Genomic DNA, 16,955 nt, shown 5'->3' on the forward strand with positions numbered 1-16,955 from the left:
GTTGTTTCTAATGGTTCTTGGGCTTAATCTTTATTTAAATGTTCAATGACATTCACAACATTCATTTAATAAACCTTCGAAAACTGAAGCCAGTTTCGATGTGACCTTCATGTTTTGTGACTGTATGTTGTCCATTACTGCCTCTCACAGGGTTACTAGGTCTACTGATTTTTCAGTAGATCTACTGATTTCAACTTCAATTTACTAATTTACTGAAACACTATATCGATCTACTAAAAACATGTAATGATAAAATCATGTTTAAAAAGTGATAATTATGTCAGTGTTCAATTATAAATTAAAAAAATATTGATATATATATATATATATATATATATATATATATATATATATATATATATATATATATATATATATATATATATATCCATTATTGTCAATCTAATGAAGAAATAAAATATGACTTGGCAACTTTTTTGGTGCCAGTTGGTGCCAATTTAGGCTTCATTCAATTCCATATGATTATGTGTACCCTCTCTTTCCTTAACTAAGAGAGTACTTGTCAACTAATCTTCTTTTTGTTTTATTTGAAGTCATGGTATTGCTACCTTCTACTATCAAACCCTCAGCCAATTTGCCTAAAAATGTGATATATGGAATTTTTGGTGATTTGTTTCACAGCAAAATACAATACAATGTATATAGCCATTAAAAACAGTCATCATCAGTTTATAAACAACTTTACACCACCATTTCTTACCATCTTCATACAAGTCTACCATTCAATCAGTGTGATCTATTTTGCCCATAAATATACTATAAAGTATTGCATCTGGGCATGTAAAATCATTCTTTTCAGCATTTCCATTCTCATTTCCATAAAAATGATGTGTATGACAGTTGTTAAGGAAAAAAACATTATTTGTGTCTTGTCAGTGAAATAACTTGTTATTCAATACACTGACTTCACTTTTTCCTCTCGAGAGTTTGGAACTGAATTTTGGGATGTTATCTATTTTTTGTACAGGTTAAAACAGTATCAAAAAGTAACTGTTTCAAAAGAGTAGCTGATGTGAAAAATATATCAATGCATAAAGTTACAATTATCCGGAACAAAACAAAAATAAAGGACGCCGCGAAACAAGCAGCTAAATGGAAATGGGCTGGACACAACGAACATCTCGAAGATGGTAGATGGAACAAAGAAGTCGGAAACTGGCGACCGTACGATGCGAAGAGACAAAGAGGAAGACCTCAAATGCGCTGGAGCGACTATATCAAAAGAGTTGCAGGACCAATGTGGAAACGCCTAGCACACAACAGGGATGAATGGCGAGAAATGGGAGAGGCCTTTATTCGACAATTTGGATAGAAAAAGGGCTATAAAAAAAAAGTTACAATTGCTATCATAGTATAGAACTAGCATATCTGGTTTACAACTCTTTCACCTAGTGTCTCTGCAGAGGCTTGTTCTTCATTACCATGATAAATATTTCTATCATATCTCTTTTGTTGGGTTTCTTGGGTATATACTATTTCAGGCTAGATTTGCCTTTGAATTTGGTCATTGTTTCATCAATACTTTGAATAGTTTTGGATACTTTTGACAGTATGAGCAGAGATAAATGTTTTTTTTTATACAAGCAAGACATCTAAATAATAAATGTTTGATGTGCCATCGGGCTTTTTTAGTATGTTAAAATAAAAGTGAGAAAAAATAATTGAAAGTGATTTTGTGATATAGCATTCTTAATCACAGTATTACCCAGCGATTCATTTGAATGATGATACTTTATTGTAAGATATAATAAGAATACATCCCAAAGCTACCATGAGATCAAAGGATGAAATTTCTTCAATCATTATGGACTACCTAAGCTCTGATATCACAATGGGCGGGGGTTTTAAAAACTTTTCCAAACATTGTGTGTATTTGTCCCATAAGAAGTTAAAAATATTGGTTTTTTTAATTGTTTGAAGAATAAATAAGGACTTTTGGTTATGAACATTCATTCTGTGCGATTGGTATTATTTGTTGTTCATGAATTTGTGAGGTAAGAATATCAATGGATTAAGATATTTACTATGAATGTTCATATTTTCAGGTTATGTCTGTGTTTGATTCATCGAGCAAAAAGACAAAAGGGGGAATCTAATCGTTATAAAAAGGCGACCAAAAAAGTGGCCTCTGATGGCGGACATATCCGGAAATGCGAATGCGCCAAATTTAAATTTTCCGACACTTATTAACAGTAGCTATAAAATAGTTTTCAGAATGTGTCTTAGACGAGAAAATTTTAATTATATATTAACGATAACAGTCTAAAATGTGAAACAATTGTTAAAAAACTTCAATATAAATAAGATTTCATGTGACAGTTGGGACAAATAATAACATAAACCAACTAAATTTGATTTCTTAAACAAGGAAAGACTCTCTTTCCTTGTTTAATTTGGCCTCTCAAGATGGCACTTCCTGTATAACAATATTTTTGCCCCCACTACCTTTACATTCCCTCTTTTGTCTTTTTGCTCGATGGTTTGATTAAAACTTTAATTATTTTTTTACTGTATTTCAAGGTATTTTGTTGTTTTTATCTGGGTTATTTCAAAAGTAATCAATAAATCATTTAATTTATTTACGAAGTTAAAAAATATTTAAATTAATGTTTTAATCTTAGTGATATTATCCCCTAAAAGATTAAATATATTCGTTTGTAAATAGTTTTTTGAAAAATTTAGTAATATAGGTTATTCCACGAATATACGACTGTTTTGGATTATTGCGACAACGAATATTTTTCTGTGCAAGTAGAAGTATGAAAGTAAATTGATCTAATTATTACTCCAATAAAAAGGATCTACTGTTAGTATGACATATAAACTAAAATTATTTCAATTAATAGACGTTCAGATAGACACAAAATTTATTGTGAAATTTAATCCGAAAATAACAAAAATTTCCCAGGATGTGCTCCGCGAACACTGCTGTTATTGTGGATTCTTCTGTTCTAAATCTTTGTTTTGGATTGTAACTTATGGTCTCACGTAGCCTGATATTATTTTGATAGTTCTTCTGTTTCTTTTTTTTACTATTTATGCTTACATTGTTTCCAATCTAAGTATCTGGAGTGAGCGTTCTGTTATGTTTTATTCCTTTTCTGATTAGGATCGCTTTGCCTCATAAGTTTATTCTAAAATAGTTTCTGTAAATGTAGTATCTTGGAATTTTCATTCTTATGATTTTATTTACACAACAAACACATTTTATCACAACAATTTTATATAAAAATTAGAAGTTAGATATACATTGAACCGTGTGAATGCCATACACTTCATAATTATAATGGATTGAAATTTTTAAACATTTTAATATAACGTAATAATCGATAGTTCATATAGTAGTATTTATATTATGTAGAAATTATTTTGATAATTAGTACTTGATATTTTAATGGCAGTAACAAAAGTGTATAAATATGAACCCAATTGGAAATAACATTAATTTTTTTAAAAATGTGTTTGTACAGTCTGTCCCAAACCCTTCTTTCAGTGCGTCACTACTTTTGACGTCATATAGGATTTTAAGAATGTCGAGAATTATTGAATGACATTTTAGTTAAATTTGACAGTTGTGGATCGTAATCTGTCTTTTTATAATTGAAAATAATTTAATAATTTTAATATTAGTCTTTGTTCTTTCTCGATATATCTCGGCATATTTAAAAAATTTTTATTATACAATAAATAAATACAAAATTAAATTTTCACTGTAAAATGTCTGAAAATACTAACCTGGAATGACAATTATCAGTTGACATTGTGAAAGTACTGTCACGATCGAGACAATCTGCATCAAATTATATTTATGCGCATCATTGATTGGATATCTATTTAGCGTATTCTAAACTCCAACCAATTATACATCCGTAAGTAGAATTAGCTTACGATAAATAATTTTCTAAGTTCTATGTATAATAATCACAGACTCACGTTTTTTTCTGTCACTTCTAGCTTAATGTGTTAGAGAGAATTCGATCAACTATGACGCACTGAAAGAAGGGTTTGGGACGAACTATACTGTATTTATAATTATGTTATCAGAATATATAGAAAAGTGAAGAACTATAAATACATGTCAATTAAAAATACAGTGAAATACAGCAAAGTCTAAACATATCAAACAATATTAAAATCAGTATTTTTTTTATAATAAACATTATTATAAATTACTAAATGATGTCTGAATACATGGTTTTTCGTAAATAATAGGTACCATATTATGTGGAATTGGTTTTTCCATTTACTAGCTCTATCGCCATCGAAACTGTTTTTAAAGCTTCTTTCTGGCTGACTTGTCGATTATTTTTGGATATCTTTGATTACTTGTGGTACATGTCAAAACTATATATATTGTAGACTGTGTTTCAGTTCAAAGATCTATATATTATATTTATATATAAAGCTCAACAGGTCTTAAAGGCCTAGGACTGCAGAATTTACATTTTTCATTACAATTACTATTTACATGGGCGCCCATAGGGGGGGGGCAAGAGGGGGCAGTTGCCCCCCTATCATTAGTAATATTATTTAAAAAATCAGTATGTATGTAAGTATATTTAAAAAAAAATACATTATTTACGCATATTGTGGCGAGAAACTTGCAACAATACCTCAAAACAGCAAACAACCGGAAACTAATCTAGCGAAATACCGAGAAATGTGGTAGGTACTTCCTTAACAATGCCTCGAATGTAGCTACCTACCATAATAATATTGTACAATGCAAAGAGGGATTTTGAGATGTCGTAGGTATCAAGCCTTAATTGGTAGAAAGTGTACCTGTACCAACAATTTTAAACTTTATTTCGTCCCACGTCAAATGCAAAATTTACTCTCACAAAAAAATATCCGCTTAAGAAATGCTACACGTTTTTACTTGTTTGACTTAAATATTTTGTATAGTGGCCTAGTAAATTTTATTGAAATCAAAAATGTTTTAGAAACAATAATAGCAGATAACAAATTTAATTGCTCAACAAGATCAAGAGCACAGCAGCTTTCATGTGCCACATCTGATTCCACTTTTATAATTTCCCTAAATTTGATTTCCAAATATTCTTCTTTCTTAGAACCCATAGTAAACATTTTACAAACTAAATCAATAGCTATGCTGGCAGTTAAAAATCATATACAGTTATTTCTTGATATGATAACAAAGCACAGACAAGAAGCGGAAACAACTTTTAAAACAATTTTTGAAAAGAGTACAAATGATGCCGAATCTCTAAGTATTACCCTTAAAAAACCACGAATCGCTCCTAGAAAGCAAACACAACGGTCAAACCATGCGGTTAATTCCGCTGAAGACTTTTTTAGAGTGTCATTATTTATTCCGTACCTAGATTCTTTAATTTATTCTCTTGGTGTCAGATTTTCAGAAGACAATGATCCTGGTATGTTATTGTATAACTTGCATCCCAAAAACATAATAAAATTAACTGAAGAAGACCTCGCCAAAATAATAGAAATCATAAATAATTTATACAAAATTACTAATCTAAAAAAACAGGCATCATTGTGGCTCTATTATTGGAAAAATCAAACCAATTTAGATGTAGAAGATATTTCAATGATAGAGCTACTAGACCATTGCTTATTTTACCCAGCTATAGCCCAAGTTATAGAAATTTCTCTGTGCCACTACATGCACGATTGAAAGATCATTTTCAACTCTTCGAAGGGTTAAAACCTGGATTAGGTCCACTATAAGTGAACAAAAATTAGATGGACTATGTATGATGAGCGTTCATAGAAATAAAATAGAAAACAATCCAAATAATTTTATTAAAAAAGTAATAGATGAGTTTGGACAAAAGCCCAGAAACCTTCAGTTTTTATTTTCACAAGATACAGAGCACTAGCCTTCAATATCAAGTTTACTTTTTACGTTTTGTTGGGTTTAACATTTTACCATTTTAGATTCTATTGGGAAATTATTCGTTTCAATAAATTATAATACATACAATACTAACTGAAAAAAATGTTAATTTTTTTATAATGACATAACAAATAAATTTTTAATTAAATTTCTTCAATTGTTTACAACATAGTACACATTTTTAATGTCAAATATAAATAAGTTGGCACCCAGCGAAGTATTTGAAGATTGCACACATTTGACTATTTATGCAATTTCGGCTAAGCATGGTACTAGAAGGGTGTACTGTACACCCTACCCTAACCCTTTCAACGTAGTACAGTTTTGAATATTTGTTTTAATTTCCTAGTAAAAGAAATTTTTCAATTCAGATATTATGTTACATATTATTTAAATTACACTATTGCTTGTGTTGCATTTCGTATCTCGGAGTACCTGCTTTTTTTATTACTATTTTTTAACATCCTTGCTTAAAATTGATTTTTTTATTCCTACATAAAAAAATTTGTATAATAAAATTTGTCATACCATAAAATATGTTGTTAATAATTTTTTGTTTAAGATTACTTTTACTTTTCTGGTATTTCTTTACTGTTTGTAAATCATGTTTATATTTTTACATTTTTGCAATCAGCTATTTTAGTTTTTATTAAGTTGTATGGATCAAAATAAAAATTTGAGTTGACTTGCCCCCCCCCCTGGATTTTGATATATGGGCGCCCATGACTATTTACATTTTGTTTTAATTCTATAAAATACATTTAATATTTCGTATAGACTTTCCATACATTTCTTAATCGCTTGCTTCCATTGATTTCTGTCCAATACTTTTCTTTCCAATTCTCAATAGTACTTTTTTGGTTCATAAGTACTAGACTTCTAAAAAAGCCTTTTATCTATTTTGGAGATACATTTATTACCTGATTGGGTTCTAAAAAAATCTGTTCCAGGTATTTATGGAGTTAGCTAAGAATTACCTTATAGTTGTAGACGTGTTAGGCAGTTCCCTCAGAATTTTCACATAATCTACATATTGCTCTGCCTACTTTGTCCATTTCTCCAAAGGTTGTGCCAACTTTTCTGCTTGCTTTTGGCATGGAATATTTTCTCAAGAGATTGATTGCATTAAATTCCTTTGCTCATTTTCAGACATTTTCCTCAATGCGGCTCCTCAGGATTTCCCAGAATAATTCTAGCTCCTTTAGCAAGACCGTTAACAATCTCGTTACCAACAATTTCTTTATGACCAGGCAGTCATAACAAAGTTACTTTATTGTGGTTTGTCAATTGCTTAACGCTTAACGTACTTAGTGTTTGCAGTTCCAAGCTGTTACGGACTTACAAGCTATAGATTTTAGACTTCGCGGTTAGCAGAGGCAATAAATATTTTGTCGAATTAATCTGTTTTTTAGGCTTGCTTGAGCACGAAATTCTATTGCTAGTATGAGTATTTTCGACGGCTATTGCTAATTTATTGTTCGGGCAATTAATCCTTATTCCTACCCCTTCATGTTTTATTGAGCTGTTAGTATATCAACTGAGAGACCTCTTTTGATTTTATCAATTTTGTTTTGTGTTAACTCACAATCGTCCAAGATAACATTAAGTGAGTGTTCGAAACCCTGTTTTGCAACCATATCGTCTAAGGACATCTTTATGGATTGTTTTGGTAAGTTTTCTGCAGCTCCAGAATATAAGCAATCAATTGGAGTACATCTTAGTGCTTCTAGACATAGCCTTACACATTTATTTTCTATGATATTTATATGGTACAATATCGTAAGCTTAATGTTAAAAAGTTCCATAATCTAATACCGATCTTATAAATGATCTGAAAAGTAATAGTACAGCATTTAGAGCGTAGCGCAAAGTTCTAGAAACCTCGTAATTCATTGGCAGATATGGTGATTAGAGTCGACTTTGATTGAGTAAAATTGTAACATTTCAAGAAAATTATATTATTTTATTATTAATTATAAAAAAACAGCTGACCCGGCAAATGTTTTGCCACATAAATTATTTCTAGTGAATATTTTTGTAGTTAAATGTGTGATAGCGCTGTGATACCTACATATTTTTATCTTAAATTATGACAATTAAAACAAACTATCAATCTCGAAGTTAATCGTTTGTACGATGCATTTTGACAGTCGGGTCTTTAGAAAAGACAAACAAACTGGAAGGTTTGCCCGTACGAGAACATGCCACGTGTAGTTGTCTGTGTGAAAAATATGGTGTATCCCAAACTAAGCCACAAATAGACATCGTATGGCCTTGCGACTTATTCAGCAATAAATTTGCAAAAATTTCAAAATATTTTTCATCAATTTTTTAATGATCGCGTGCCACACAGCTGTGTTGGGTTCATATTCAGCAGTAAAATAATTGTTGATCCACTTTTCAGTTCTAGATGGTACGGTGACATGCCTGGAAAATCCAGGTGATGTTTCAATTTCTGATAGGTGGACTTTTCCTGACGCGCCACATCCCGGCTTATTCATTTTTGAATTTAAGATTATGACAATGTGAACATTACTTGCCCATGGTACCATCCATCACTTTCGAATAAGCGTAATATTCAATATCTAGTTCATACTAGAATGCTAGATGAAGGAAAGAATCGGATTAAATACTCGATGTACTTGTTGGCATTGTCGGTGATTTGCTCTGCGTATATTAACTACGCACCGGCGCATTTGTCTTTGTTCCAGTTGTCGTTCTGAATTTTGCTCAGCTTGTTCCCCTGGTGATTGTGATTCACATAATTGCGACATGCTCACGTGCATATTTACATTAGATTGTTGTTGGGGGTTCCACGTTGTTTTGTTCCACTAACCATCGCAGTATAAGTAACAAATTACTCAAAGATTATATATTTAATCTGTTTAATTCATTAATTCATAATCATTATATCAACACATTGTTAATACATAAATATTAAAATATTTTTTTACATCTATGAAACAGTATTTGAACATTTAACAAATTATTCTAAAGCATTACTCTAAAACAAACTGGGCTTTGAACAATAAATAAGTATCTTCAGTCTTCCGTTCGGAAAAATTCCGCCTAAAACAATTTGATTAATCGGATTCAAAGGTTCTTGGTTCAAAAGATTCAAAGTTATTTGTTGTGTCCGTATGGGACTGATGGGAAAAATGGGAAGACTGTTATATCTTCTACAACATTGCAACGTGCTGTTCCGACTTACAAATATGGAACAGCACTTTGGAATGTTATAGAAGATATAACAGTCTTCCCCTCCTAAAATATAATACCCTTGGTACAATGAACACATGTGTTCATTGTACGATGTATAATACCATACTAAAATTATAAACCTAACCTAAAATATAATACTACACTACAATCAAAGAATATAGACGCTTATATATATAATAAGCGTCTATATTCTTTGCTACAATTATAAATCCAACCTTTTTGTAGGTACTATTATTCTTTTGGAGCCGCGCAAAGGAACCTCTGAGCAAGGTGAGGAAATGATACTTGGATCACCTGGACTATGAAAAGGTGATTTATTAGTATCAATTTGTTCTGATTTTACTTTTGGTATTATAACAAAATCATTCTTTAAGATGCAATCACTCTGTACAGCAAATTCTATTTGGGGTGTATGAAATCGTTGTGAAGGTTCAATATTTGTACCTCGTTTTAGTCCTTGTAGTATGTTATTTAATTTATCTGCAACATCATAAATTACATTTGAAATATTAGCTGCTGGCAATCTTAACAAAGAATCTGCATTTAAGTGTGCTTTAGTATTTTTGTATTGAAAACTTTGCAAAAATAAAGCACAGTGTTGCATTCTTGTCGTAAGTGTAGGCAAACTTTTTGAAGGTGACAAGATTTGTATGAGTGGTTGATTATCAACCAGTAATGTAAAAGGTCTACCAAACCGATAATAGTAAGCCTCTTTGTCAATTTGCGCATATTTCTGTTGTACCTTGCTAAACATTTGTGATGCAAATTCGCGATTGAAAACAAAGTATCTGACCTCTTCTGCTTCTTTAGGTGCCGTCTTCTTAGCGAAGGTTGGCGATGACCTCTACAAAGTCTTCCCTATTTTGGGCTTTCCTTATTAAACTTTGAAAGTCTAATCCTGTCCAATCTTTGATGTTGCACAGCCAGGTCATTTGTCGTCTACCCGGGCCGCGTCTGCCTTCTATTTTCCCTTCTATAATAAGCTGAAGGAAGTTATACCTGTCGTGTCTAAATAAGTGTCCAAGATAAGATGTTTTACGCTTCTTGACAATTTCTGTTAGTTCACGTTTTCTATTCATACGCATTAAAACTTCTTCATTTCTTACGTGGTCGGTCCATGGAATTTTCAGCATACGACGAAATACCCACATCTCAAAGCTATCTAAACGTCGTAACGAGCTGACTGTTAACGTCCAAGCTTCCACGCCGTGTGATAGTACACTATATACATAACACTTTATCATGCGGTATCGTAGGGACAAATCAAGATTACGGGAAGTGAGTAACTGTCACATCTTTAAGAAGGTGTTTCTTGCCTGTTCTATTCTACATTTAACCTCTTGTTCTTGGTCTAAGGTTTCATGTATCCAACAGCCTAGATACTTAAACTTTTTCACTTGTTCAACTAGATTGTTGTTGACTGGTATGTTTATAACTGGTGTGTGTTTTTTTGAAATTACCATTGTTTTGGTTTTTTTTACATTCACCTTAAGGCCGTATAGTTCTCCTTCTCGCACTACTTTGGTTAACAGAATTTGTAGTTCTTCTTCACTGCCAGCAATTAGTACTGTATTATCGGCATACCTGATATTGTTCACGATTTTTCCATTGACTTTTATTCCTTCTTGTGCTTCATCTAGAGCATGTGCAAAGATGTCCTCTGAGTACAAGTTGAATAATAATGGTGATAGTATACAACCTTGTCTAACTCCTCTTTGGATGTTTATGGTTTCAGTATCACCCAATTCAGTTCTGACAAAGGCGTTTTGGTTCCAGTAGAGTTCACGTATTGTATTAATGTCGTTTGGATCCAGATTCTTTTTTTGCAAGCATTCTATTAGCTGATCGTGTTTGACTTTGTCAAAAGCCTTTTCATAATCTATAAAGCACAAGTAGACATCTTTTTGTTGATCCCGACACTTTTGCATGAGAACAATGAAACTGAACAAAGCTTCTCGAGTTCCCATACCGTTTTGAAAGCCGAGTTGTTCCGGACCCATATCTTCTTCGCACTTTTTGTAAATTCTGTTATGGATAATTTTTAGAAATAGCTTCAGAATATGGGGTATGAGACTTATTAATCGAAAGTCGTTACATTTTTTTGCGTAGTTTGATTTGGGTATAGGCACAAACGTAGACATTAACCAATCTTGTGGAATTGTACCAGTCTTGTATATACTGTTCAAGAGTCTTGATAATAGTTCTAAATTATCTTCTTCCAAAAGTTGTATAATTTCACTATGAACGTAGTCAGGTCCAGAGGCTTTTCCGGTTTTCATATTTTTTACGGCGTATTTTATTTCTGATGTTAAGATGGGCAAGTCGTTATTTTCGATGTTTGTTTGTCTATCAATATTTATTGTTCTATCGTCTGAGAATACATTTTGTATGTATGTTCGCCATTCAACGCTTATTTCTTCTATTGTGGTCAGGACTCTATCATCCGTGCTTGTTATTGTGCCACACTGCCTAGCGTTTCTGATCCCACACATTTCTTTAGTTTTCTTATGGAGAAGTCTATCATCATGTTTATTCTGTAGATCTTCTATCTCTTCGCAAGTTTCTACAAGCCACTGTGCTTTTGCTTCCACTATCTTTTTTCTTATTAGTCTTTGTATGTATTTCTTTATATTTATTCCAGTCTTTGTTCTTGTGTTGTCGTCTCACATTCATCATTTCTAATATTTCATTAGTTATCCATGGTTTCTTGCCTCTTTGATTCGTGTATTTAAGGTGGTCTTCAGCTTTTAGAAATACAGTCTTAAGTTCTTTCCATATTTGGTTTAAGTCGTCGGCTTCTTCTGGTACATCATTTTCCTTTTGTCTGTTTTTAAGTTCTCGACATTCGTGGTTAGGTTCTTGTGATATCTTCTGTCTCGTTTCTATATTCTTGAGTAAGCTCATGTCTGATTTCTGTACTCTCTTCTTTATTTTTATGCTTTTCAACGTGTTTTTGAATTTGACGACGAGCAAGGTGTGTTCGGAAGGGACATCGGCACCGGGGTAAGTTTGTGCGCTTTGTATGCTATTTCGGTATCTCTGGTTAATCATGATATAATCTATTTGGTTTCTGACGCAATTTTTATCATTGTCTTGTGGCGATATCCATGTATATAGTCTGCGCGCAGGTAATCTGACCTCTGGCGGAATAAATTTAAACTACTAAAAGTGGTATCAAAGAAGATAGACGCTTAAGCGTCTATATTCTTTGGTGGTATAAACAAACCAGACAGCTGTTGATTTGAATAGAATTATTAATTTTTTTAGTAAATTTCAGCATTATGACTTCGTTAATGCAACATGCTACCATGCAACAAAAAAGATTCTTAGTGATTTGGTGAGGTTAGATAGTTGTCATATCTCAGGAACTAACATTTCTGGCAAAAAGGTTGTGGTATTCAGACTCAGACTCATAGATTTATTACAAAATTTTAAGAAATTTCACATGATAAACTCTATAGGTACCTATGTTTGGAAATTTAATCATTTTGGTAAATCGCATTTTGTAACTATTACGGCGCATTTAAAGTTAATAGGTATGTACTACACTTTTTTAATGAAAATGTAACTGGTTAATCCATACAAACTAAACCTTAGTTTGGTTAATCGATTTTTAAATTACAATATAAAGAAAAAAAAATACAAATATTCAAAATTACAACCAAGTAAGAAAAACAGTGAGTTCAAATAAAAAATTAGTTAATTTTTCTTGAAAAAGTCTGTAATGCTCTTCTATATATAATTTGCTCACTTTATTTCAAAAGCCCGATCTATAAGCCGACTGAGAAACATAACTTCGTGACTATCAAATTAGTTTTTAGTTAGCTGTCTTTAAACTCTACCTACCTCTGAACTACTAACTTTTTCGGAGGCGAGAACTTCAACGCTATTGTCCTCATCTTGCTCATCATCCTCACCTCACACTTAGCCGCTCGCACAATCTCCTCATCAGTTAACACTTCATATCTTTGTATCTCACTTTCGGCGCCACCAGGAGCTTTTGCCTCACTTATTTAAAGATTATTGGAACCCGTCAACCTATTAAACATCTGTGCTAAGGGGAACAACATCTTATGGTTCATCGTTATCAGTGAGAAATTCAGGGTGCAAATTCTTCCATGATTTGTTAATTAGAGATGTCTTAACATCGGCCCAGCAATTAGCCAAAAGAAAAACTGTCCTTTAAAGATATCGATTTTAATGTATCGATGAGGTTGTGAGAACATAATGCAACACAGTTAACCAAAAGTGATTTGCGGTAATTTAACTTCACATTTTGTATAATGTTCTGATCCATTGGCTGTATACAGGCCGTGGTGTTAGCTGGCAGCAACATTGCAAAAATGTTGCCATCTTCAGAGATAAGTTCATCTGCTTATGGATGCCCAGAATAGTTATCTAACAATAAAAGTGCCCGAGGGAGGCAAATTAAGAGACAAAAGATGGCGACGGACCGCGGGAGCAAATTCCGTTTTAAACCACTCAAGAAACAAGTCTTTCGTAACCCAAGCATTTTTTTCTACACGATAATAAACAGCAGCAGCAGAAGAAGAAGATATTAACCAACTATGGGCAAATATACGAGATATTGTGTTACAGAAATCCGTTGAAATATTGGACAAAACCAAGTCAGAAAAAAGAAATCATTGGTTTGATCATGAGTGCGAAATGGCCACAAATAGAAAGAACGCAGCATATCAAAAAACCATTGACGCAGGTTATACACGGAGAAAAAAAGAAGAGTATAGACGTCTTAGAAGAGAGGAAAAACGTATCCATCGACGTAAGAAGAGGGAATACGAACAGAACACTCTCAGTGAGATACAAAGTTTGTTCGATAAAAATGAAACGAGGAAATACTACAAATCCTTAAATACTAGCCGTCGAGAATTTAAACCACGATTAAAAATTTGTAAAGACACTAACGGTGAAATTCTACATGATAAAAACTCAGTTCTCAATAGATGGGCACAACATTTCAGCGAACATCTAAATATAAACGATATTGAAGGAGAGTACAACATAGAAAATGAACAAAATATACAACGTCAACTACACAGTGAAGACCCAACAAGAGAAGAAGTGTCAAATGCGATCCTAAAACTCAAAGACAATAAAGCTCCAGGAATCGATGAAATCTGTTCGGAAATGTATAAAAAAGGTGATGATCAACTTTTTGCAGCAATCCATAAACTAATGGTACTTATATGGCAGAATGAATGAGTACCAGAAGAGTGGCTGAAGGGAATAATATGTCTGTTGCATAAAAAGGAGGATCAACTGGAGTGTAAGAACTATAGAGGCATTACTCTGTTAGCATCTGCGTATAAAATCTTTGGGATCCCACCTAAGTTAGTTAAGTTGACCCAACTAACAATGCAAAACGTAAGCTCATGCGTTAGAATTGAAGGAGAAAACTCTACGTTCTTTAACATTAATAATGGTCTAAGACAGGGGGGCGCGTTGACGTGTCTGCTCTTTAATGTTGCCTTGGAAAAGGCAATCAGACAATTAAATATTAGAATGAATGGAACTATTTTTAATAGATCGTCGCAAATTCTCGCATGCGCTGACGATATAGTTATAGTAGGCAGAAGTATGAGAGACATGGTGCAGTGTTTTACAAGGCTTGCGGACGCAGCAAGTGAATTAGGACTTGTGGTAAACGAGGCAAAAACCAAATATATGTTGGTTTCTAAAAACCCTCGAAATATCCAACAGAGAATTCAAATTAACAACCATACCTTTGAGCAAGTCAAAGAATTTACATATCTTGGATCGCTAGTAAACGCAACAAACACGACAAGCGACGAAATAAAAAGACGCATATCAATAGCAAACAGAACTGTTCACGGCCTCCAGAAACATTTAAAAAATAAAAATATAAAACGTGCAGTAAAGCTTAATATATACAGGACCTTAATAAGACCGGTTTTGATATATGGGGCTGAAACGTGGATGTTATCTAAAAATAAAAAGACTTCTTGGTATTTTTGAGAGAAAAATTCTTAGAAAGATTTTTGGGGCCGTAAATGAAAATGGGCTATGGCGTCGAAGATACATACAACTTTGAACTATATCAGTTATACACCGATCCAGATATTGTGAAATTCGTTAAAGTGCAGAGACTTAGATGAGCTGGACACATTGCTAGGATGTCAGATCACGAATACACGAAGAGATTAACATTTTCAAAACCGGAGGGCCAAAGAAGCAGAGGACGACCACGAATGAGATGGATTGATGATGTGGAAGAAGACCTACAGATTCTAAGGGTTAGAAGATGGAGGGAAGTTGCCAGGAATCGACAGGAGTGGCGACTTCTTTGTGAGCAGGCCAAGATCTACAACGGATTGTCGAGCCACTTACGATGATAACAAACAGCAAGACGTGTTGATTTAAATTCCCGTGGGTTTTTTGATTTTCCGACAGCAAGCAATTGAAGTTTATGGGTTCCAGCCTCATTTGCACAACGCATGAATGTCATTCTCAACTTCATCATTTTTCTTCCGGAATCCTTCATGTCGCCCATAGTTGACCTGCCTATACCAAACCTCCTAGCAATGATAGAGTAGCTGTCACCTTTATCTAACATTTCTATAACCCGCAATTTATCTTTTATTGTTAATGTTGAATGTTTACGTGAAGGCACCATGTTAGCGAGCGCGCTAAATTGACACAGTACCAACACGAAAGGCGATAAACAAAAGACTGACGACCGGTTGGCTCACGGCAGCCCCCGCACCTACACCCGCGTGTGAACCCCATTGCCTCGCCGGATTACAGCGATCACTGAACAAGGAGTCTGGATTAGCGAGGCCCTACTGTATTTTAATATTTGTATTTTTTTTTTTATATTCGTGTTTTCCTAATATTTCATCACCCCGTAAAATATATTACTTTTGAAGGAGATTTATTACTTTGGCACCACAGATTTTTGTGACATTCGTAATTGTTTATTCCAAGGACTATTTGAAAAAAGATAGACCTAAATTCAAAAGATAAAACTTCTTACCATTATCCTTTCTTACATATGTCTTTGGAAATGTCATCAGTGTAGATTATTTCAAATCGCGTGAAACACTGAAAAAATAAAACCAAACGTATAAAGAATTAAATAAATAGAAAAGTACTTGTAACTAACCGCTTCCAAATCAGCTCGTAACAGATGGTATAATTCCTTTGAAATGCTTTCTGTTTCAAACGCCGATTCTTTGTTAGATAAAGTTTTTCTAAATCTTTTAGTTTTCACATTCTTTAGTGGCGGACAAATTCCATGTGGAGTTTCAGCTTTCTTTTTACTACTTTCTTCACAACTACAATCTGCTAAATAGCATATATCTGCAGATTTATACAGTAGGCTTTTGTTGTTATCTATATTAGTTTTTTGGGATTCTATGATGGTGGGTAACTTCTGTAGATTTCCAAACAATCTCTTATGGTTCAAATCTACTGCTACTTTATTATCTACTGGATCTACAGATATCTTCATACATTTCTTTATCTTCTCTGGTTTGAAATGAAGCATGGTTCGCACCTGTCGAGCTTCTTCCTAAAAGTTTGAATAAGTATTTTCAGTAGGTATCATCTAAATAATTACGTTATTATTTTTACAAAACTTACTACTGGAAGTCGAAGAATAAACTGCTCTTCCAAGTATATTTCATTGTTTTTGCAATGGGTTTTATTTTTATTAACCGAATTTTGATTCATATTTGAATTGCTGTATTTTTAAATATGTGATGGAACAAAATCTGTCAAAATAAACGGTAGCAAAGAACAGTATCTGTCTAAAAACAAAAACACCAAACACAAACTAAAGAATATAAAC

At 33.0% G+C, this 16,955-nt stretch overlaps 1 protein-coding gene across 1 annotated transcript; it reads right to left on the reverse strand.

Annotated features, from left to right (window-relative positions):
- Nucleotides 1-8,763: 8,763 nt before the first annotated feature.
- Nucleotides 8,764-16,892, reverse strand: LOC140435535 (transcription initiation factor TFIID subunit 7-like). Its single transcript, XM_072524280.1, has 4 exons — nt 16,748-16,892; nt 16,269-16,676; nt 16,140-16,207; nt 8,764-8,971 (listed from the first exon to the last, which is right to left on the reverse strand). The coding sequence occupies exons 1-3, from the start codon at nt 16,835-16,837 to the stop codon at nt 16,142-16,144; spliced, it is 564 nt and encodes a 187-aa protein (XP_072380381.1). The 5' UTR covers nt 16,838-16,892; the 3' UTR covers nt 8,764-8,971; nt 16,140-16,141.
- Nucleotides 16,893-16,955: the final 63 nt, after the last annotated feature.

This window comes from Diabrotica undecimpunctata, chromosome 3 (assembly GCF_040954645.1).
Source record: "Diabrotica undecimpunctata isolate CICGRU chromosome 3, icDiaUnde3, whole genome shotgun sequence".
In the NCBI taxonomy this organism is placed as follows: Eukaryota; Metazoa; Arthropoda; class Insecta; order Coleoptera; family Chrysomelidae; genus Diabrotica; species Diabrotica undecimpunctata.